Raw genomic sequence first — 21,601 nt, 5'->3', positions numbered from 1 at the left:
TACAATGAGGGTTGTGACGGTGAAAAATAATATTCTAAATAATTAATTAATTACATACCATATATCATGATTTTTATTTTAATTGAATTAACGAGTTTTTCCACGATTCGTTGAGAAATGCGTGTTGATTCGACCGAGTACAGTAGTTGCAATCACAAACATACATGCTCCCTTTGAACGCACCACGACTTATACCGGAAGAAGAACTTTACAAACCGGAAACACAATAGCACAGACAAACAGCGAACGCGTTGCTCACATCATGTCGGCCTTCGTGTGAATGTTAAACGTTCGTTTACTACCGATCTTTGGAAAAGGACTATATTCTTAGTTTTTCTTGTTTTCTTTTGTGACTAAAACCAAGGTTTTAAAATGGGGGGCGGCGATCTGGTAAGTGTTATCATGACAGCGATTAGAATCCCAATTCCTTTCTGTTCACATCAGAAATGACATTTTCTGTTGCGAATTGTGTATTGCAAAGACCCTGCAAATATGTAATCCATGATTTCCCCTTGTCTTGTGCCAGAACTTAAAGAAGAGCTGGCACCCCCAGACTATGAAAAACATCGAGCGCGTTTGGAAAGCCGAGCAAAAACATGAATCCGAACGGAAGAAAATCGAGGAGCTTCAGAAGGAGCTCAAGGAGGAAAGAGCTCGAGAAGAGATGACGAGATACGCTGAGGAAAGCGGTGCCATCAAGTTAGTTTTCACTTTTTGTCATCCCAGAAAACGTCAGAATGTCAGTCAGGTTGTCCTATTATGTATGGTTTGCACAATAACAGAAAGAAGGATGATCGTCTGGACTGGATGTACCAGGGCCCTTCCAATCAGGTGTCCAGAGATGAGTATCTCATGGGTCGTCCCATTGACAAGCAGATCACTGATCAGTATGAGGAGCCTGAAAGTGGTCCATCAGCAGAGACTGGCCTTCTGCCTGGCTCCATCTTCAGCCCCGTCACCGCTACCTCCAGCCTGGACATGGCCGCCAAGATCCGGGAAGACCCTCTTTTTGTAATTAGGTAAAACATTGCTCTGCAGTCTGCTCCCTTACCAACAATTTTGTAGTTATTTCAAACTAAAGTATGTTGGAAATGTGTATAATTTTACACACCTTGTATTTTGCACTCAAGGAAACGCGAGGAAGAAAAGAAGAGAGAAGTTTTGACGAATCCTGTGAAGATGAAGAAAATTAAAGAAATGGTAAAATAAATAAATAATTGTGATTGTTTGCGCTTGAATTTTGTCATTTAAGATGCTCCTTGAAAAATGGAGCATTTCTATTACGATTTTTTCCAACTAAATGACTTTGATAACTTTTATGTGAAACTTTGTATAACTCTTACAGCTACGCCAGAACCTCGACAAGAAAGACAAGAAGAAGAAGAGCAAGAAGGACAAGAAGGAAAAGAAGGGAGACAAAGAGAAAAGAAAAGAGAAGAAACACAAGAGAAGCCACTCAAGTTCGAGTTCAGATGAAGAAGATGACAAAAAAGACAGGTACAAAAAGTTGTTTAATAATTAAAAGTAGGGCTGAGTGAAATTATTCTAATTACCTTTTGTCACTTTATTTTAAAATAACATTGAACAGACCAGGATCAAATGAGAAATTCGTGCAGTTGTGATGCAATATAAAAGTATTAAATTCAACAGAAGCGATATAGTGGCCTACATATATTTGCACACAAACAAGAGGTACAAAAAAAACAACGTTTCAGACAGAAATGGACTTAAAATAAATGCATTGTAATTTCAAGATCATTTGTTGTGCAGATCTCAAAAGTCGAAATCAGAACTCTGGTGTATTGTGAAAACAAAACACAGTAGGGCCGCCAAACACTGCGCAATGCTTTCAAATCCGACTAGGACTCTGCCACTCGGATGTATTTTTTACTACAAGCTCCACTATTTCATCCACAGGTAAATTATAAATATGGATATTAAGATTTGTTGTTGTATTGGCGCAGTATGTGTCCTGTACTGTATTTCTGAAGGCGTGTCCTGCTCTATCATAACCTGGAAATGGATTTTTCACCTGTGTGAAAACTTCTGTGTATTTGATCGGCAAGGTTGATTTCCCATTTCCTTGTGTTTTTGTTCAGTCTGCCACCTGGTGGCAGCTGTGTGGAAAAAGTGTCTATCGAATCTATCAAATCAAGCTGCCTCTGTCATTGCGATTATTCGCCATTTGCCATAAAGTGCCATAAAAATGTAAATATTCACCTGCAAGAGGAAAAGTGACAATAGTGGCACGATAAAAACTTTTCTGTTGTCCAATTTTTTATGTTGTCAGCGCTATATATTACAATATCTCCCAGCTTTAACATAAATGTTTTGGTCTTAAAGATTAGGCTTCTTAATTTGTTTGTTTCCCAAAAAACAACAACTTTGACTTGCAGTCTTTTGAGCGATGACAATTTGACAAAATTCTGAAACTGTGGTCATAAATCACGTCATAAATCAGATAACTGTAATGCAAATTAATCGTTGGCCTTATCGCTTCAACTTTTCAAGTTTCATGAAACAATGATATGTAAACGTGTGGACTGCACTTCTTAAGCACTGAACTTATTGAGGCACGATATAAAGAAAATTAAACAACTAAATCATATAAAAATGACGCCTACGGATCGAAATTAGATGTTTGGTTTTTTTTTTATTTCAGACATTTCAGCCTCTGCAGTTTGAGAATAGCATTCGTACTTCATTGTGATGTTGATTTGTATTTGATTAATTGTTCATCAGCTATAATTATAATTATTTCATAGATGTTACTTAGGAACATCTCCAAATTTACATCTGAATTTTACTCTTAAACGTGTCTTTCAGGTCACACCCACGAGATGGATCTTCCTCTCACAACAGATCTCATTCCTGTCATCTTCCTGGCTACGGCCTCCTGGTTAGTCGGCATCAAAGTGTCATGTCACACGTATTTTCACTAATACTGAAATCTTCTTTTCACACTGTAGCTGCCTGCAGGCAAACAATACCAGTCCTCTGCTTTGAATCGCTCAAAACGCCACAAGAGGAGTCGAAGCCGATCGCCTGCAAGAAAAAATGGGGAAATTCATTCCTCTTCCTCCCACCGAAAGGACGGGAAGGTGGAGGTCAGAGCTCATAGCCCACAGAGAGAACGGTACCAAAGGCAGCGGAATCATGTGTCTAAGTAAGGGATGTCCATCATAGTGTAGATAATTATATTAAAAAAATTATAAAAATGAAGTGGAGGTTTTATTTTTAAAAATGATATAGATTTATGTATTTATCATGCGCTGGCATTGCCTCTACATGTTGGAATGTGATTATCTGTAAAAGAAAAACACATCCTTTTACTCATTTCCAACCGCATTTAATCAGCTTTTGGATTGTTATGTTTTTCTTCCAGGAAGCTCTCTGCGGAGGAGCTTGAGCAGAGGAGAAGGGAGATGATGGACCAGGCCAAGAAGAGAGACGAGGACAGGGAAAACAATGTGAGAAGATACAGGAAGCAAGATGAGCAAGAAAAACAGCGGGAACAAAAGACCAAGCATGAGCGTCATGCTGGTTTCATCCAGTACGTTTTTCTCTTTCTCTCGCTCTCATTTTAAAATAGAAATTCAAGTCAACAATTCTATAACTGAACACACCAATCACCTTCATGCTGATTTTGCTGTGCAGGAGGAATATCGAGTCTTAATTGTGCAGTTTGTGTCAAGTAACACCTCTTTGATTGTTGCAGTGATATGAAGTTGGAGAGTGCTGCCACATCATCTTTAGAGGACAGAGTAAAGAGGAATATCCACTCAATTCAAAGGACACCAGCTTCGTTGGACAATTTCATGAAGAGATGAACATGAACAATTCTGTACATACATAGTGATGCAGCAGGAATTTTTTTTAAATATACTGTACTTAGTAGAGGAGTGGAAAGTGCGTTTAGATGAACAATATGGCTACATCCACATAAAATAAATTTTTAGTTCTGTGCAAATAAAATATTTTTGTAGAAAACCATTCCCACTATGCAAACATTGTAAAGTATTTTTCCAGGTAAATGGTAAATTTAACAGGTAAATGTGAGTTACTTTTATAAATGTTTTTATTTAATAGCTCCTGAAAGCTTTTTTTTTTTTTAAACAGTAACAAACCTGTATTGTTTGACACTCAGTAAATGTACAGCTTTCCTGGCTATTAACACTTAACTATTCTAAGGTCACAACAAGCTTAGTGACTAATGATTTGGAAAAGGCTTTATATAGTCTGATTTATTAATTTATTTTCTGTTTTATTTATTTATTTATTTTTTGGGGGGGTTGGTAGATTCTTGATTTGTAACTATCTTTACAATAGAATGTACTGAAAAGAAAAAAACAGGCTCGAAGAACATCATGATAGTATGAAGGTACATTGTTTTTCCATCAATATATCTGACAATGTTGGATAAAACTGGTTGGTTGTATGAAGAAGTCAGATCTTTTTTTAAATGAAAATTATGGGAGCTTCCTAATGCCTTTAGTGACTTTTATGTTTCCCCTAAAAAGTAAACAAATTAACTTATTGAAATACTCCTATCCACATTTTCACTAGACAATTTAGTAAATATTAACAATTATGAATCGAAGAACAGTGTTCAACATATGTAATAAAATAGTGTTTATTGACGTATATATATATATATATATATATATATATATTATTATTATTATTATTATTATTATTATTTATTTTTTTTTTTTTATTTATTTATTTATTTTTTTTTTACCCCTAAAACGATCGATTGCAATTGCATTCATTACAGCCAAATGGACAGGAACCAGCCCACTTTCACTTTAACGGGGCTCCAGGTGGAGGAGTGGAACCGTCACTTGCCTTTGGTGCCAGTTGGCGTGGGTTCGATCCTCCGCCTGGGAGAGGCCCATGTATGTGGCCTACAAGAAGTAGGCCGCGTGTGTGAGTGTGTATATTAAAAAAATAAAAAATAAATAAATAAATAAATTATAAAAAAAAAAAAACTTTCACTTTAACGCGCCTCGAAGAAACTATGTTGACCACCGCGCCAGCCAATGAAATAGTTCCGGAGGAGCCAATCATAGTCGAGCCTTCAGTAAGAACGTTCTAGCAAGTTTGTGTGATCCCCAGTGTTGTTCCAAAATTGTGTAGTCACCACGGGAAGCTCGTCAATTAGAAAGCCAAGCGAGGCTCACTTTTAAGTTCTATTTGTGACAATTGGACTCCAACATCTTCACAATGGTAGGAGCACGCAACATTATTGAACAACAGGGTTGAAACTGGAAACTAATTTTAAGTATATGAATATCCTGGCTAAGCTAATGATCAGACGTTTAGCATGTCGGCGAAACGTTGCCTGAATTTCTTGTATTGTATTTTGTGCTCCAGTTTAAAACTGGAAGTACCATGTAGTTATTTCAGAAAGTGTTTGAAAAATAGTATAGAGTATACCTGTGGGTGACATTCCATAGGCAAATGCACCATTGTTAGCATTGTTACGGTGTTAGCGCCATCATTATCGCGCTTACCCGATGAATGAGTTGCATAGGCTGCCGCTGTTTAAATGTTATTTTTCGACAGTGAAACCGACAGTTAGCCCAGATGCTATGCAAAACTAATGTATACAGTCAGTGTATGAAAAAAATGTTGATCATACATACAGGTTTGGATAGTGGTTCAGTTGCACGTTGAAAATCATTTAGGGTAAATGTGTTATGTTAATATGAATACATAATTTAAATAACTTTGTCATAAGTATCTCACAGAGTGCAAAATTGCTACACATATGACAAGAGAATTATATTTAAAAATATATTTCAAATGTTTAGATTCTTTTATCATTTTGTTTCCGCATGAATTATGTGATTTGCAGAATTTTTGTCACTAGATAATATTTGTCTCTCTCCTCCATGCAGTCTATTATGTCGTATAACGGAGGGGCCGTCATGGCCATGAGGGGGAAGAACTGTGTGGCCATCGCGTCTGACCTCAGGTTTGGCATTCAGGCTCAAATGGTCACCACCGATTTTGAGAAGATCTTCCCCATGGGCGAGAGGCTGTACATCGGACTCGCCGGGCTGGCCACTGATGTTCAGACAGTGTAAGTGTGTGGAGCAGTTTGAGTCAAGTCATCACCGTCGTAATTGTTGTTTTTTATAACACATTTAGATCCCAGAGGCTTAAATTCCGATTGAACCTTTACGAGCTGAAGGAGGGTCGCCAGATCAAACCAAAGACTTTCATGAGCATGGTGTCTAACCTACTGTATGAAAGGAGGTATGTGTGTATTTTCATGGCTCCACGTTCGATTCAAAAGCTGCCTACAGACAAGAGGAAACGTCGTGGTGATTTTCCTCCATAGGTTCGGGCCCTACTACATCGAGCCCGTGATTGCCGGGCTGGATCCGAGGACGTTTGAGCCTTTCATCTGCTCCCTGGATTTGATCGGATGCCCCATGGTGACGGAGGACTTTGTCGTGAGCGGGACCTGCTCGGAGCAGATGTACGGCATGTGTGAATCTTTGTGGGTACCCGACTTGGTAAGTTGTGTGTCAAAAGATGGAAATCCATAATGTAGAGACTGATTTTTTTTTTTAAAAAGTGTGTGAAATCCCATTAAAAAACAAAAAACAAACCCAAATCAATCACTGAAATCCACATCAGGGTGGTTGGCTGTATAGTACATGTTAGAAATGATTTTGATCACGCAGGAGCCCGAGGACCTGTTTGAGACCATTTCCCAGGCCATGCTGAATGCAGTTGATAGGGACGCAGTGTCCGGCATGGGCGTCGTCGTACACGTCATGTAAGTACGCTTACACTATGTTGGTAGGTTGGAGCAGCAAGAGTTGCAGTTGACAGGTTCGTCTTTTCTTACAGTGAGAAAGACAAGATCACCTCAAGAACTTTGAAGGCTAGGATGGATTAAAATGCCACCCAGCTCAAGTGTTTATATGAAAACGATGGATGCACTCTTGCCGCCGTTCTCCTTTATATTGTTAAATAAACTTGTTTACACAGTCTGACCTTGTCCAAGTTTCTCAAGCTAAAGAAATATCGACATGTTCATCGCAATATTTATAGTATTGTGGAAAACTTATTTCAGTGGTTCAATTCAAAAAGTTTAATATAGATTTTGTGTACTGTAAATAATTGAGATTATACAGAAATAACCCAAAATTCACCACATCAAGAAATTTGCAAATTACATTAAAAAATGATTAAGGAAATTAAGTAGGAATCATAGCAGGCTTTTTGCATATGCCACAATAACTAGCAAGACAAGTTGACTGAAGCGAAAAAATATATATATATATCATGTCCCAGCTTGTTTGATCCTGAAATGAAAAGCATTTCTTGGTCAGCTTAACCTTTAGTTTGCTGCAGCTAGTTGTCAAAATTAATTGATAAATTGACAATCTATCAAATTAATACACAGCTATTTTAATAATTGTTTAGAGCCATTTTAAAATTTAACAAATCCTCTGATTTCATCATATCACCAGTAATTGTTCACTGATTTTTGTAGTCCTTTGTGAAAGAAGGCTAATTAATCCAAATAACACATTTTCAAACATTTTTTTTTTTACTTTGGAAACAGTAAGCGAACTAGTAACATAGCATAACATCAATACGCTTTTTCGTATACCAAGTACAAAATAAATATAACCATCAATCACTGGTTAATAAACAGTAATCAGAGAAAAAGTTTTTGTAATAACTTTAATGCAAAAAACAAAACATCGAATTGATTGATTAATCGATTCTAAAAAAAATATTCGATAGTGACAGCACTAGCTGCGGACATTTTTTTTTTTTTTTAACTTCAACTGGAAGTTGTAAAACTTTGAGTTTGGACTGCAGAAGCTCCCAAGTGCGACATATCCTACTTCCATGCAATCTAATTGTGAACATGGGCTCATCATGCAGAATTCCAACATTTTGCTTTGACAAAAGAAATAATCTGACACAAGATAAAACTCCCTTTAATACGCAATGAATCATTTTCAAGTAACATTTTTTTTTTATGTTTGCCGTTAACAAAACAATACTGTATACAAACACAAAATTGCTACATCAATGTAAACAAGATATATAAAAACAAGATTATTGTGGTGAAACGTGTTTCCTGTTGAATTCCTTCCCTTCCCCCTTTTTTTTTTAAATGATTTCTTTTTTTTTTGACCAACCTTCACCAAACTTATGTTTAATATTCCAAAATATCGAAAACCAACATGGCAACATAACTTTCCAACACTGATTTTTTTGTTTTGTTTTTCCTGTTTTCATTAGAACAATCAGATGTTAAGTGGTTTGATGATAAAAACTTACTGGTGGACTCATGTGCACATCAGCCATGCATTTTTGATAACTGCATCCATTTACTTATTGTAGTAAATCATCAATATGAATGTTGATGTCCGGTTGTTCCAAATTGTCAGCAGTAGGTTGGTTTTTCTATTGTCGATAGAAGACTGTAAAGAGTACGTCATGCAATCTGTGTATGTGTTACGAGTCAAATGGAAATCAAAGGAAATAACATGAATAGAAAGTGAGCAGACGGTGCGAAGAGACTGCTGAAGCGGACACACTCGTTAAAGGCATCAGTGAGACAGTTCCTGTGCTGGCGAGAGGAGTGAGAAGGTAGCGGCGGACGACTGGGAATTAGGAGCGATATTTCAAACAAAAATTCAACTAAAGGAGGTTATCAGGATGTTCGTTCCAAAATTAAGGAAGGGAAGCTTTGTTTATTTGGATTTGGAGTTTTGTAACAGCCTAAAAACAGAACTTGACTGAACCATCAACTCGTTGAAGAGGGTGAGGACAAGAGAGACTGTCCTACACGGACACACGGGTGGAACAAGGGATGTGTATGTGCGTGTGTACACATGTGCCAGATCTGTGACTGGCTGGGCAGGCAGAGTGGAGAAAAAAACCCCGTCTATGACAAGATATTGGACATGAACTCGTAGAAGCGCTTGGAGTACTGCTCTGGGTTTACCGTTGAGATCTCGGCCCCCGCCTGGAAAACACAAGCCAGGCAATGAGAAAGACACATTTGGAAGATGATGCAGCAAATAACTTTCTTTCACTGATTTTCTGACCAAACCAAATGGAGCAAAAGCAGCATTTGTTGAGAAATTAAAATACTGGAATAATTACTGATGAGAAAATTAAGTGTTGTGAAGCACTTGCAATATTTTTTTTGCTCCTCTAGATGGTGCTCACGGCTTAACGATGCAGTTGAAATTCACTTTCCATTGCACTAGCCTTTAATCCTTAAACCAAGAGCACCACATAGAGGAGTTAATAAAAAATAACGCAAATAGCTTATGAAGCTTCATTTTCCCACCACTAGTAAGCGAGCAAAAAAACAAAACACCTTTTAAAAGTATGACTGAACGTGGTGAACAGATTTGTTGCCATCACACTTGCAGTATTGAACATGTATGATGTTAATTGCTAGCATCAGTGTATTTGTGTCGTATTTTGTGGAAAACTAATAACTACCGACAAATCATATCCAGGTACTGTATAACAGTCCGTAGTCTGAAGTGCAGTGCATAATACTACTTCTCAAGTTGAACACATCACAACTCAAATGCCTGAAATCAAGCGAGGATGGTCTGGCTTTCCATCCCCATTTGTCAAGTCGCCAACGTCTAAAGTGCATTTGTGGCTTCAATTTTCGTTGAAGTGTTCCATACATAAAAACTGAGCCACTTGCTGTCAGTCATAGTCAAATTGGAAGGATGGATGATGGATGGATGGATGGACAGACAGATATAAAAAAGGAGAGCACTTGCTGGGAAGTGAAAACAACTCGTCGCAGCTTGTTGCCTTGGCACCATGTGGTGGTGCTGGATCACGTTGCTTTTAGGTTATACCAGCGGTGGTAAGGTTGGAAAAATAATAATCACAACTATTTTGATTGAGATAGAAATCACAATTGATGAAAAGATTATTCCTTGACTTTAAAACTATTTTTTTTCAACTACTAAAACTCAACTACTCCAAACTATGATCATAGCCTTATGCCCATTCATTCCTTCACGATGAACACTTCATTCTTGAGCACTATTCTTTTTGTCAATATAAAATAGTCTTGTAAATACAGTATGTGAAATTCAAGACTCTCGCATTTTCATTCTTCATTTTCAAACATAAGCATTATTACGGAGCCCCTAAGGTGACATGGTAGAAAAAACCCCAAAAAACTTTGCGTTCCCTCGTAAAAAACGTTCAACTTCTCTCGCAATCTCTGCGAGAGAACGCAAAGTTGTTTTGCGAGGGAACGCAAAGTTGTTTTTTTCGCCTACCATGTCACCTTAGGTGCTCCGTAAACACTTCCGGGTCATCTTCCATGTGACAAAAAGCGACGTGTAAACAAAGCAATGGGAAAATACATGCTCCATCCTAGTCGCTTTTCCCACTGCTTTGTTTTATGTTTACAAATGTTCTACCCTCTTCACCTTTGGTCACATGGAAGATGACCCGGAAGTGTTTACGGAGCATCTAAGGTGACATGGTAGGCGAAAAAAAAACAAATAAAAAACCTTTGCGTTCCCTCGCAATCTCGCAAAGTTTTTTTTTTTTCTTTCTACCATGTTACCTTAAGGGGTCCGTATACATTACGCTCTTTTCACATTTGTTTTTAGTGAGCTAACCTGGGACCTCAGAGACTGCATTTTGTGCTAGGTCATGTGGAAATGCGCAAGTTGCTATGAAGACAACAACAACAACAAAAAAAAAAGGCTTTGGATATATTTTTATTCTCGAATTTTGAGGAATTCCTTGAATACTTGAAAACTCAGCTTTAAATATAGGAAATTTAAATAAATTTTGGATTAATCGTCCAGCCCTAACCAGTGACGTGCATAGGGTGGGGCCAACTGTGCAGTGACCCCGAGCGAGCATCCAATTGGGTGGGGGTCATCCAAAGCAAGGTCATGTCACTCACCCCGTGTTTCACAGTTTTGGCAGCATGTGCAGCTTTTTTCTTCGCATCATAATGTGTGAGGATGTCGATGATCGCCATGAAGTACACCTCCTTCTTGACAGCACCTAGCAACAAAAAGTAACTGATACTTTCCTGTTTCAGTTATGATGCAATAGCTCAGGGGGTAACTAAAAATATGCATGTTTAAAATACTTCTGCAAATGCAATTAAGAATAAATGACGTGCAAAAAGAGAGAAAAAAAAAAAAGATTTTACATGCAGACATTGCTCACTGTCATGGCTCTTGATTGCGTAAACATCAACAGAGGGATCAAAGTCCCCAGGCCCGAAGAATCCACAGTTGAGGGGGTTTCCTGGGCTGTCGGGTGGCGTGCCAAAGGATCCAGTGAGCACGCCTCCACCCATCCCGTCATTCTCATACTCGTCCTCATCTGCACCAGCCTCCACATCCATCTCCTCCTGCTCTGCTCGTTCCACGTCGTGGATGCCCACTAGAAGACTGTAATCCATGATCTTCAGAGTGGCCAGGAACTGAAACCACCAATCATTTTGGAGGAATAAAAGTACATAAAAGTTATCATACATTTGCTGCAATGAAGAATTGCTGCTGCTTGCAAAGAAGAATGCTTTGCTCTGCTCCACACTCACTTTCACATTGCCCAGTGCTTCTCAAATGGTGGGGCCCCTCCAGGGGCGCGTTTGACCTCGGGGAACATGCTTTTCATTTATTTTTTTTTATTTTTATTTATTATTATTATTATTATTATTTTGTTTTTTTAACTGTCCTATAATAAAGAGCAATTGCACCTCCACTCCATTAGGGGGAAGTGGCACTCATTGTTGGCAGCATATGCGCAGGGAGCATTCGCTCGGTGGTGTAAGGGTTTTGTTTGCACTGAGCATGCGTGTGTACAGCAAGAAAGAAAAAAAAAATCAGCACAAAATATTTTATTTATTTTTGGTTTACAGGTCAAAGTTTTTTTTTTGTTTTTTTGTTTTTTTAAATCTTGTGCTCCTGAATTAATGTTGGTGATCAGTTTGAATGCATTATTATTTATTGATTTTGTATTTTATTTTTCCGTATCATATGGTTTGACATTGTCAGTCAAAAAATGTTTATAGTTTAAGTATTTAAAGGCACTGTCTGCCAGTTTCACTCTGGAAAAGGCACTTTTTAAATACATGATTTAAACAATCAAACTACTTCTCAACTTACATATCAGGGCTTGTCTCCATTTTTGGTGGTGAGTTCGTCCTAAACCCGCACCCCCCAGCCTGTATTTTGCCATTTTGTGTTTGTTTTGTAAACAGCGGGACGTTTCTGTGGGAAGACAGTGTTTACACCCCTCCAGCCAATCGCAGAGCAGGGGGGTGGTGTGTCGCAAACGGGGCCGGGCGAACGTGTCGGCTGCGTGACGTCACTCCCGTGGCAATTTGAAAGCACGAACAGATTTTTTTATTTTTTACTAACTCATTCACACATGTAAACTTCTGTGAGTGAGTGAGTGAGTGAGTGAGTGAGTGAGTGAGTGAGTGAAAAAAAAAAAAATCCGTGCGTGCTTTCAAATTGCCGCGGTAGTGACCTCACGCAGCCAACACGTTCGCCCGGTGTCCCGACACCGGCCCCGTTTGCGACACACCACCCCCCCTACTCTGCGATTGGCTGGAGGGGTGTAAACACTGTCTCTCCACAGAAACGTCCCGCTGTTTACAAAACAAACACAAAATGGCAAAATACAGGACGGGGGGGCTGCGGGTTTAGGACGAACTCACCACCAGAAATGAAGACAAGCCCTGATATGTAATTTGAGAAGTAGTTTGATTGTTTAAATCCTGTTTTTAAAAAGTGCCTTTTCCAGAGTGAAACTGGCAGACAGTGCCTTTAATTGTATTTTTAAATTTCAGATGTACTTTAAATCTTTTCTATTACAGTTAATAAAGCTATTCTTTGTAAGTTGGTCCATATTTCTTTCTTTTTTTCTTCTCTTATACGTTAATAAGGATACAGTGTTAGGCAGAGGTAGGGCTGGGTATTGTCGCCAACCTCACGATACGATACGTATCACGATGCAGTGGTCACGATACGATGCGTATCGCAATACATATGTATCCCAATACTTTATCTTCAAGGCGATACGTATCCCGATATTTCACATTCATTTACTTACATTTTATAATAACAGTCATATGTATACCTAAAGGATATGTTTATTATGCCGGATCACAAAAACGTTTTTGTTAGTAGTTCTTCTGGTTTACCACCAAGCGGCATGCCTGGTCTAAATGTGTACGCACTGCAGAGCAAGGAGCAGTTTTCACAGACACACCGGGAAAATTTATTAATAGGCATGAGCCGATATGAGTACAAATATCAAAGTATTAAAATTACAGCTCTAAAATGTGCTTATTTGAAATATTTGGGAAATAAAAACAGCATTTTTTTCATGTAACACATTCTATTTTGTTTTTTAAACAAAATATAGGAAAACTGGTATATTAAGACACATGTGCCACGTTAAGTTTATAAGTAAATAAATGTTGATATTATTCCTCTACATTAATTTTTCTTAGCAAGACACAGTGTCCAATCCCTGGTGAGCTATTTTTGCATTAATTGAAGGCAATTAACTTCAAAGATGGCTGTTTTTTTGTTTTGTTTTTTAGGTACAATGCAAGCTGCAAAGGCAAACATTAACTGCCTATTTAAAGTTAACGAGCAATATCGATTCTGAGGCCTGCATATCGATACGTGTATTGTAATGAGGCCCGCAACGATATATTGCCGTATCGATTTTTTGAGCACACCCCTAGGCAGAGGTGTGCTTATAACAATTTTATAGACAAATGATACTAATTATAGTCGTCGCGGGGGGGCGCGAGATGTTTTCTTCTTGGGGGGTAATGACAATAATAATGATAATTGAGAAGCACTGACATAGCCTAACTAATGTTATCTTAATAGAAGATGACTCAAGAAGCTGAAGAACCAGAACATCTAACGCAGCGGAATGGTTAGAGACAGTCTGCTGAGGCCGCCAGTTTTCTGTTAAGAAATGATTGCAAACTTGACCACACACGTACTCACCGATCTTCCACTCACATGCACACACACATAGACAAACAAGTACACTGTGTTCCAACTATGTTTTGCATTTGCATTGTTAGGGTTGAAACACCTATGTAACTAGGGGCGTGGAAACCAAATAAAAAGAGAGGGTGAGGAGGGGATTCTTTCAGAGAGTGCAGTAGTGAGTTGTATCAGTCAGTTCCTCTCCTCTCGAGCCTTGAACTGAGTGTATTCTCTCCTTTTTGTTGTGCTTAATAAATGTGAAACAGGTAAACCTGAACCATTGCACCGATGGATTTCAATCACGTGAGAACTGAAGCGCTTCCGTGTTGCTTCACCGAGTAAACTGTCTAAATATCAGATGCACTTCAAACAAGCTTACCTCAACGTCATGTTTTAGCTTCTCCAAGAAGTACTTCTTGTTGTCGTCTCCTATTTGCAGCTTATGGCCTTCATTCAGGAAGTCGTTGTCTTTTAATGTGGGGAGCTCTTTCGCCTACGGAGAGCGGAAAACAACACGGAATTCAGAATTTTGCTCAACAGCTGGCTTACATGAACCGTGAATGCTTCAGTCATCTAAAATAGATCAAAATCAATTTCTTACACTTATTTTTGTCTCATTTCTTGATAATAATAAAATGTACCTTTTCCTTGCCGCTTGCTTCTCTTGCGACTGTGGAACCCTAAAAGAAGAAATAGATATAAATAGAAATGACAGAAATAGATAATACATAAGAAGCGTCATTCATGGCTTCATATCACTTTCTCCAAACAATATTTGGCAGCCATGAAGGAAATTATTAGCCACAATGTTCACAATTGCTGGCAGTGGAGTTAAAGTTTAAAAAAAAAAAAAAAAGGATAGACATTACAAAATTACAAAAATTCTGTACCGTGTAGAATTAGGATGCGTGACTGAACAGAAAAAAAGCTAGAACATCACACAACAAGCTTACCCAACTCCACTCACTAACATCACACATTCAGCGTGCTAAAGTGCAGGAAAGTCACATTATACAGGTTTACAGTATATAACATAACAGCGTCGGATTTCAAAAGAAGAGAGAAGAAACATCAGAATTAATCATTCAACACTAATCTTAACACTAAACTTGACAACTTTTTAAGAAGGCGTCACTGACGAACCAGCTTGGACAAACAGGAATTGTTCATGTGATTCATATCTATCCTCCTGGTGAAGGTCGTGCTCCAATGGCAGGTGAGTGACACACAACGCATATACGTGCTGCTATGTGGCTGACCGATCACTACTGCTGCGTTATCTTGTGTTAGAAATCAGAGAAGTAACAGGCAGACACATGTGAGCACACTGGCCAAAATACCTTGAGGTCGTATTTGCGATGAACGGTAAGGCGATGGCTGAATACATTCCGGGTCACCACCATGTACGTCTCCACACCGTCCACTGTGAGCCTGTACATACCCAGAAATTGAGGGAGCAGCGTGTTGCCGTGACACTCCACTATGAACTGTGGACAACAAGAGGAGAGAGCAGTATTAATTTTGGCAACAGATTGCATTGAATCATCAAAAATATCTGCTATATGCTGGAATAAAATTGCGTCAACTGCAAGCATTCTACCTGGTGGTATTTTTTGAGGATGTTGTGCATCTCAGCGATGTCCTCACTGGACACAGTCTTGATGACAAATCGATGGTCGTAGCTGGAGAGGAAGCGATTGCCAAAACGACCCTGGGAGTCACTGTTGAGGGGAGCGCTCCGCGTAAGAGAGTTCTGCGAGACAGAACGACAGGATTCCTTCAAGACCTTTCCCGTGCACGCAGGAGCTCACCCAATGACAATACTACTTCTTGTCACTAAGAGCTTACCTGGTAGTCTTGGTCATCGATGCAAAACCTCTCCCTCAGGTTTCGGAACACCATGGGACAATATTCTTTGAACTTAAAGCGACTAGGAAGGTTTTCTCTGACAAGGGAGAGTCACACAGTCAAGCAATGTTATGCTTGCTCGTTTTGCTCGTCTGACTCCTGCACAATGTTACACATCTGTTTCAAATGCATTTGTGCCTTTTGGATGAGAAGATTACTGCTTCCTTTTGCTAACATCCCATTTAAAAGGAGATTCAACACTTTCATGACAGTGTGACAAGAAAACACTGCAAGGGAAGGAATATATCTATAGATTCACTGTACACTTGCACTGTCTAATACGTTCCAAATTACTTTTTTGGTCTTATTATTCCCAGTTTTGAGAGATACTGAAAGAAAAACTGTTCATATATTCAAAGGCGACATACTATATACCGTAAACTGCCCATTTTCGAAAAACATCGTCGCGCAAGTTCTTCTAAATTTCACCAGATTGACATAACAGTGCAGCAGAGACAAAAAGGCAAGCAGAGCTGCATTGAGTTTTGTTGGACGCACAGATTAGCATTTATTTATGATAAGCAGAAAGTATTTGATGGGTTTGCCAACATTTTTGCTGCATAAACGAAGTCACAAATCCATGGGGGAAAATACAAACCATGCTTGCATGTGCATTGCAATTCACACAAGTTTTAGACTCTGTACTCAACCTGCAGCTATGTCAAAGAAAACTGGACACGCCATTGGCATCGCAGTTATATGGGGAAGGGTGGCCAGTGGCTTATGAAACAAGGAGGCCCTCTTGAAAGCATTTAATTTCAGCAAGACAAAAACAATCCTTAATCTTTGGAGCATTTTGACAAAAGCATACAAGTGAACTGCTTTAAATTGCGAGGAAAAAAATATTTTCCTTTAATTGTATTGTTGTATCATAGTGAAGGTTATGACTAATATAGTCGTGCTACCTTTTTTGAGAGGGGCAAATTGGTGGCGTTCACCCAAAATAAATAAATAAATAAATAAATAAATAAAACAAAGAGGATTAAATAAGAAAAGTTACAGAAAACCTTAAATGAGACCATGGTCATATTAGAAGAAATATAAGTCCTTCTGACCATTTCAAGCACAGAAGCAGTCAAACGATTTAAAGGGTTTGAGAAAACAAACAGTAACAATATAACATTTTTCAGAAATGTCTTTACGGGCAATGAGAGCACAGGAACATCAATGTACCTACTTGTTAAATAGGTGGTTGTCCACTTTGATCTTACTGTAGGCTTTAAAATCATCTGGCATCAGCATTACAGGTACAGGCACATTACTTAACTCGTTAATCTGAGGGAGGAAAAGGGCAAAGGATCAGACAAGAGAGAAATATATCGTCAGCACTGTAAACATAACACAAAAATCTAAGAAATAATGTAAAAATGATCACAAAACATAAATGCAACCTGAACGTGTGACAAAGAACACTTTTTCTCTTTTTTCCCCCCAAACTTTGTTCAGTTGCAATATGATTTCAACTCAATTATTCATAAACAACCATGGTCCTTCGATACACGTTTAGTTCGTAAAGCACACATTTAGAAAAGATATCCAATTTCTCATCTCAACAAAGGAGGTTCTGTTTTGGCCTGAGATTATCAGTCAATCAAATAATTGGTGTAACCAACAGCTACAAAGCCAAATTTGACAATACAAAAACTACAAAAAAGTGAATTGGGAAATAATACCCGCACCATACAACTTTTTAGGGGGAAGCAATTGCAAAGATAGGGTTGTAGTCTATTACTTGGTCAACAGAGAAGTGTCCCTTTTGTGCGACAATTACAATGCTACATGAAGAACACAAAGTGTGCAGTGAGTGTCTCATCACAGCAGATTTTTAACATACAAATTCGACAAAAAAGGCCACATCAACCTGACAGTTCAGAGGTTGTGGGTTCGCCTCCACGTTCCGGCCTTCCTGTCTGGTGTACACATTCTTCCGTGCTTGTGCGAGTTGTCTCTACATACTCTGACTTCCTCCCACATTCCAAAAACATTCATGCTAGGTTAGTTGAAGACTCTAAATTATCCTGAGGTGTGAATGGATGTTTGTCAACAGTCCATGGTTTACACCACCTCTCGACCCAAGTCAACTGTGACGTGAGGTGCCGCCAGACATTACAGTACATACTTGCCAAGGAGAAAGAACAAGAAATACTAACTTAAGAGTTATGTTGCTCGGCTCACATCATGTAGCATTGGTCACATTATTTAACACAGCTTTGCCATTCACACCCCCGTTGCATTAAAAAAAAACAAGCCGAGTTTTATTGTCCCAAACTACCTCGACGGGCTAACTGAGAAGTGCAATAAATTACATTCATGTATTTTTTGTCACTATTAGATTAAAAATGTTCTCAAAGTCTCCTGAAAATGTACCAACATAATCCCGAATCTTAGCTAAACACCAAAAATTGTCTCTCTGTTGCAGGCTTTAAAAGGCATTCTGACTGATGAGAGGAGAAAAGCTTGTCTGTCTGATGGCTTCCCGCCCACACCACAAATCTAAATTGCCCATGAGCTGCACCCACACACACCTTGCCAAAGTTCATCCACTGAATATCAGAGATGCAGTAAAAATTATCATTATGTGCTTTAATACATGAAGCAATAAACTGTACGTGTGCAACAAACAAGCACACCTTGCATGGGCTCTTTTTTTCTTCTTCCAGTATTTCAAATGAGTATTGCTAATTAGACAACCTACAACTTTTACTACTGATGTGCTTCTCATTGGCTCAGCAAAAGGTGAAGGTGTGGCATGCTCATTGGACAAATTAGGAAGTGCTGCACAATCTTACGAGATACAACACAAAGTGCTCTATCCATGAATTTGGCATTTTCAGTGAACAATGCTGTAGCAGTAGCCAATGATATAAAAGATGAACAGTGCAGCTTTTGTAAAATTGCTCTGTGGTTAACCTATTATAATTGAGCTTGACAACGTCACACTCAAACCAGTTAAGTAGCGGTAATTTACACAACAAAGTAGTTGACAACAGTTGACTTTTGTTTGTTTTTTGTAGATTTGCACACAAATTTTGAAGTACCCCCCCCCGGTTCATGACACCAAAGTACAAACCTAGTTGGGTTGGTAATGATGTTGGGGGTAAAGATTTTCTGTTTTGATTTTGACTGACACTGTCAGGGAGCATTCATTTCCGTTTGTTACTGTGGTTGCACTTTGCAGTGGTGGTGAAGAGCACTGATTTCGCTCAGTTTATTATTTTGATAACTTATTTAGGCCATGTGAAAGGGGAGTTAATCAATCCATTCATATTCTATAGTCATGAGGGTCACGTCCGCAATAAAGTTGACTGGTCACTCATCAATCACTGGTCATACATAGACACCCTCATTCAGACACCCCAATAGAAAATGTCTTCAGATAACCTAACAGGCACGTTTTTGTAATGTGGAAGGAAGCCAGAAAAAACCCACAGAAGCAAGGGAGAACAGGAACAGTCTAAAAACTTAAAATAAAAATAATTGCTTAATATAGTCAGCATCCATTATTATGTATTTTCAGAGGTTAAAGTGAGCATGAGTAGAGATGTCTACATAGACCTTGGCCATGATCACCACATTTAAGATTTTCTTAACATTTTAAAAACAGCACTGATCACAGGGAAGTTACAAACGCAAAAATAAACAAAATTAATATTAACAAAATTGATATTGTTATATTCATAATAGCGGGACTATTTGTTGCAATTCTTGCATTAACTATGATGGAGAGCATACAGGTGTACCTAATAAAGTGTCCAGTGAGTATCAAGTAAAAACAGTTCTTTCTGCAGCAGCGGAAGTTAAATTGCGAAACCTGCTGCTCCAACTGCCGGTCACACCCCTCCCACCATGCGTGCACATGCACATTTGGCCACAACACTCCAGTCCAAAACACTGACAAGTTGAAAATACATGCAAAAAAAGTTGCGATGTGCTTCGAGTTCAAATGTGCAGCCGAATGAGGACGGCCTCAATAGTATTGCACTGTATATTAATCTGCAGGGCGACATATAAAACACACACGCATGCAACAGTGAAGCTAAACGACACTGCAACGGTTTGACAAGTGAAACCGTTTTACAACTTCTGAAGCAAACAAGCATCACTAAAACTAAAATATTAATAACGTGGAGGAATAACGCTCACGTCGTCCTGGTTTGTACAGATATAGGGGCGGCTAACAAGCAAGCTAAATCAAAATACTGACTAAACAGCAACATAAACACACCACTCGTGAGTCGACATAAATACATTTTTTTTTTTAAGTTACCGTGTGATTGACACCCCACATTAAAACGCTGAGAATGGGCTCGCTTGCACGGAACAGTTTCACTTTCTGTCCTATAAAATGCTTCTTTTTCGTCTTGGTTTTGCTAGCGCTGACAGGCGCTGCGCTGGTGCAGTTAGATGACATGTCTCAGCCTGGGAATTCAGAGCACGCGCCACCGCATTCACTGTCGTTCCGAGCGTCTAAAAACCACACCCCCCAAAAATTCAGAAAGTGAAGAGCTTTAAAAAAAATTCGAAGTGCATTGTGCTCGTCGTTCAACTCGAAGCGAGTCTCTGTCTTGGATAACTGTCTGGTCGGGAGTCAGGGGTAGTCGAGCATTTTGCGCCGTCACCACCCTTCCTCCTCCCGAACAGGCCGCGGGTCCACAGAGCAGCTAACCGGCCATCAGGCTACAACGGGCGTTGCGTCTTAAAAACAAACCGGCTCGGCTAACATTAGTCCAGCAGCTCTTCTTGCCCCTCTCCTAATATTTATAGCCCACAGCCTGTGACTCGAGTTCACTTTGAATTCGGTAATCTCATCCTGACGCGCCTAAAATCGTTGTCAGTCATCACCAACCAGCGTTGCGTTCGATGTCTCCTCAAGATGGCGTCCTACGCGCTTCGGTCAACAGCGCCCCCAGCAGGTCGCCGAGTTAATTACTTGGACTCCCACTTCACCTTCATCAGGACCAACAAACCCTTTCAAAATATTTGTAAACATAATCAAGTGGCACCACGGCACTTTTTGGTGGGAAAAAAAGTAAGCAACTACCGCTGAATGGAAATAAAACTTATGACAAAAACTTGTTGGGTTTGCGCTGTATTTGTACCCCACCCCCCAATCTACTTTAAAAAAAAAACAACAACAAACAACAACAACAACAACAAACTAACCTTAATCCAGCACGACATGTGGTTGAGGTGGTTGGAGGTAGCCTCCCTCTTTCTTTTTTCTTATTTTGGTCTCCTCAGACAAAACTTTTCTTTTTTTCAGTTCTTTTGCAGTGTCTGCCATGACAGCAGTTATCGCATGTAAATGGTCAAATAGACTTCAGTCTTTCTAATGAATGAGGCAAAGGGGACTATGCTGTAAAGCATGCTGCACATTTGTAGTCTATTGTGTGTGGCAGGGTTCCTGCCACCCTCCTCAAAGTTGCTTAGTGCCAGTAAAAGCCGAACAGACCCCCTCAGGCCATGACAAAGGTCGCATTCAACTACAGTAGTTGTAAGTCGATGGTTCAAAGTTCTGAAAATATTTTATGAAGGTTGACAAGTTCCTTAGTGTTGCATATACAACTATACAAGCATTAGTGCGTGACTTCCCAATAATCACGGTACGATATTTAATGGAATTTTGCTGAATTGGTTTATTGGTTGAATTTATGACTACATGGATTACAGAACCC

The 21,601-nt window shown here is 39.1% G+C and overlaps 3 protein-coding genes across 7 annotated transcripts; 2 read left to right on the top strand and 1 right to left on the bottom strand.

Moving 5' to 3' along the window:
- Positions 1-213: 213 nt before the first annotated feature.
- Positions 214-3,993, top strand: cwc25 (CWC25 spliceosome associated protein). The gene is made up of 9 exons (XM_077524417.1): positions 214-390; positions 527-699; positions 783-1,019; positions 1,131-1,200; positions 1,346-1,497; positions 2,827-2,899; positions 2,970-3,166; positions 3,386-3,553; positions 3,719-3,993. Exons 1-9 carry the CDS (start codon positions 373-375, stop codon positions 3,828-3,830), a joined length of 1,200 nt encoding a protein of 399 aa, XP_077380543.1. The 5' UTR covers positions 214-372; the 3' UTR covers positions 3,831-3,993.
- A 1,069-nt stretch (positions 3,994-5,062) lies between these two features.
- Positions 5,063-7,010, top strand: psmb3 (proteasome 20S subunit beta 3). Its single transcript, XM_077524263.1, has 6 exons — positions 5,063-5,229; positions 5,904-6,088; positions 6,157-6,264; positions 6,350-6,527; positions 6,699-6,793; positions 6,868-7,010. Exons 1-6 carry the CDS (start codon positions 5,227-5,229, stop codon positions 6,914-6,916), a joined length of 618 nt encoding a protein of 205 aa, XP_077380389.1. The 5' UTR covers positions 5,063-5,226; the 3' UTR covers positions 6,917-7,010.
- A 947-nt stretch (positions 7,011-7,957) lies between these two features.
- LOC144020630 (phosphatidylinositol 5-phosphate 4-kinase type-2 beta-like) lies at positions 7,958-20,885 on the bottom strand. 5 transcript variants are annotated; one of them, XM_077524291.1, is made up of 10 exons: positions 20,773-20,885; positions 17,104-17,201; positions 15,867-15,963; positions 15,619-15,771; positions 15,359-15,505; positions 14,660-14,698; positions 14,398-14,511; positions 11,221-11,479; positions 10,949-11,052; positions 7,958-9,010 (listed from the first exon to the last, which is right to left on the bottom strand). In XM_077524291.1, the coding sequence occupies exons 2-10, from the start codon at positions 17,166-17,168 to the stop codon at positions 8,930-8,932; spliced, it is 1,059 nt and encodes a 352-aa protein (XP_077380417.1). In that variant the 5' UTR covers positions 17,169-17,201; positions 20,773-20,885; the 3' UTR covers positions 7,958-8,929. The 5 variants fall into 5 exon arrangements, with proteins under 5 accessions (XP_077380417.1, XP_077380418.1, XP_077380416.1 ...); XM_077524292.1 differs by having other exon boundaries at positions 20,746-20,845; XM_077524290.1 differs by having other exon boundaries at positions 11,204-11,479; positions 20,194-20,820.
- Between the last annotated feature and the right edge of the window lie 716 nt (positions 20,886-21,601).

Source organism: Festucalex cinctus, chromosome 6 (genome assembly GCF_051991245.1).
Source record: "Festucalex cinctus isolate MCC-2025b chromosome 6, RoL_Fcin_1.0, whole genome shotgun sequence".
Taxonomy (NCBI): Eukaryota; Metazoa; Chordata; class Actinopteri; order Syngnathiformes; family Syngnathidae; genus Festucalex; species Festucalex cinctus.
Note: the sequence above shows the minus strand (reverse complement) of the source record. Positions and strands in the feature narration are given on the sequence as shown.

Bases quoted from the DNA above. Each gene is read 5' to 3' on its own strand.
- cwc25 (XM_077524417.1), top strand. The intron at 1,201-1,345 runs GTAAAATAAATA...TAACTCTTACAG, and splicing joins TGAAGAAAATTAAAGAAATG to CTACGCCAGAACCTCGACAA. The intron at 2,900-2,969 runs GTTAGTCGGCAT...TTCACACTGTAG, and splicing joins TTCCTGGCTACGGCCTCCTG to CTGCCTGCAGGCAAACAATA.
- psmb3 (XM_077524263.1), top strand. The intron at 6,528-6,698 runs GTAAGTTGTGTG...TTGATCACGCAG, and splicing joins CTTTGTGGGTACCCGACTTG to GAGCCCGAGGACCTGTTTGA. The intron at 6,794-6,867 runs GTAAGTACGCTT...CTTTTCTTACAG, and splicing joins GGCGTCGTCGTACACGTCAT to TGAGAAAGACAAGATCACCT.
- LOC144020630 (XM_077524289.1), bottom strand. From the start codon at position 20,337: ATGTCATCTAACTGCACCAGCGCAGCGCCTGTCAGCGCTAGCAAAACC. The intron at 15,964-17,103 runs GTAGGTACATTG...CTCCCTTGTCAG, and splicing joins GACAACCACCTATTTAACAA to AGAAAACCTTCCTAGTCGCT. The intron at 15,506-15,618 runs GTAGAATGCTTG...TGTTGTCCACAG, and splicing joins TCCTCAAAAAATACCACCAG to TTCATAGTGGAGTGTCACGG.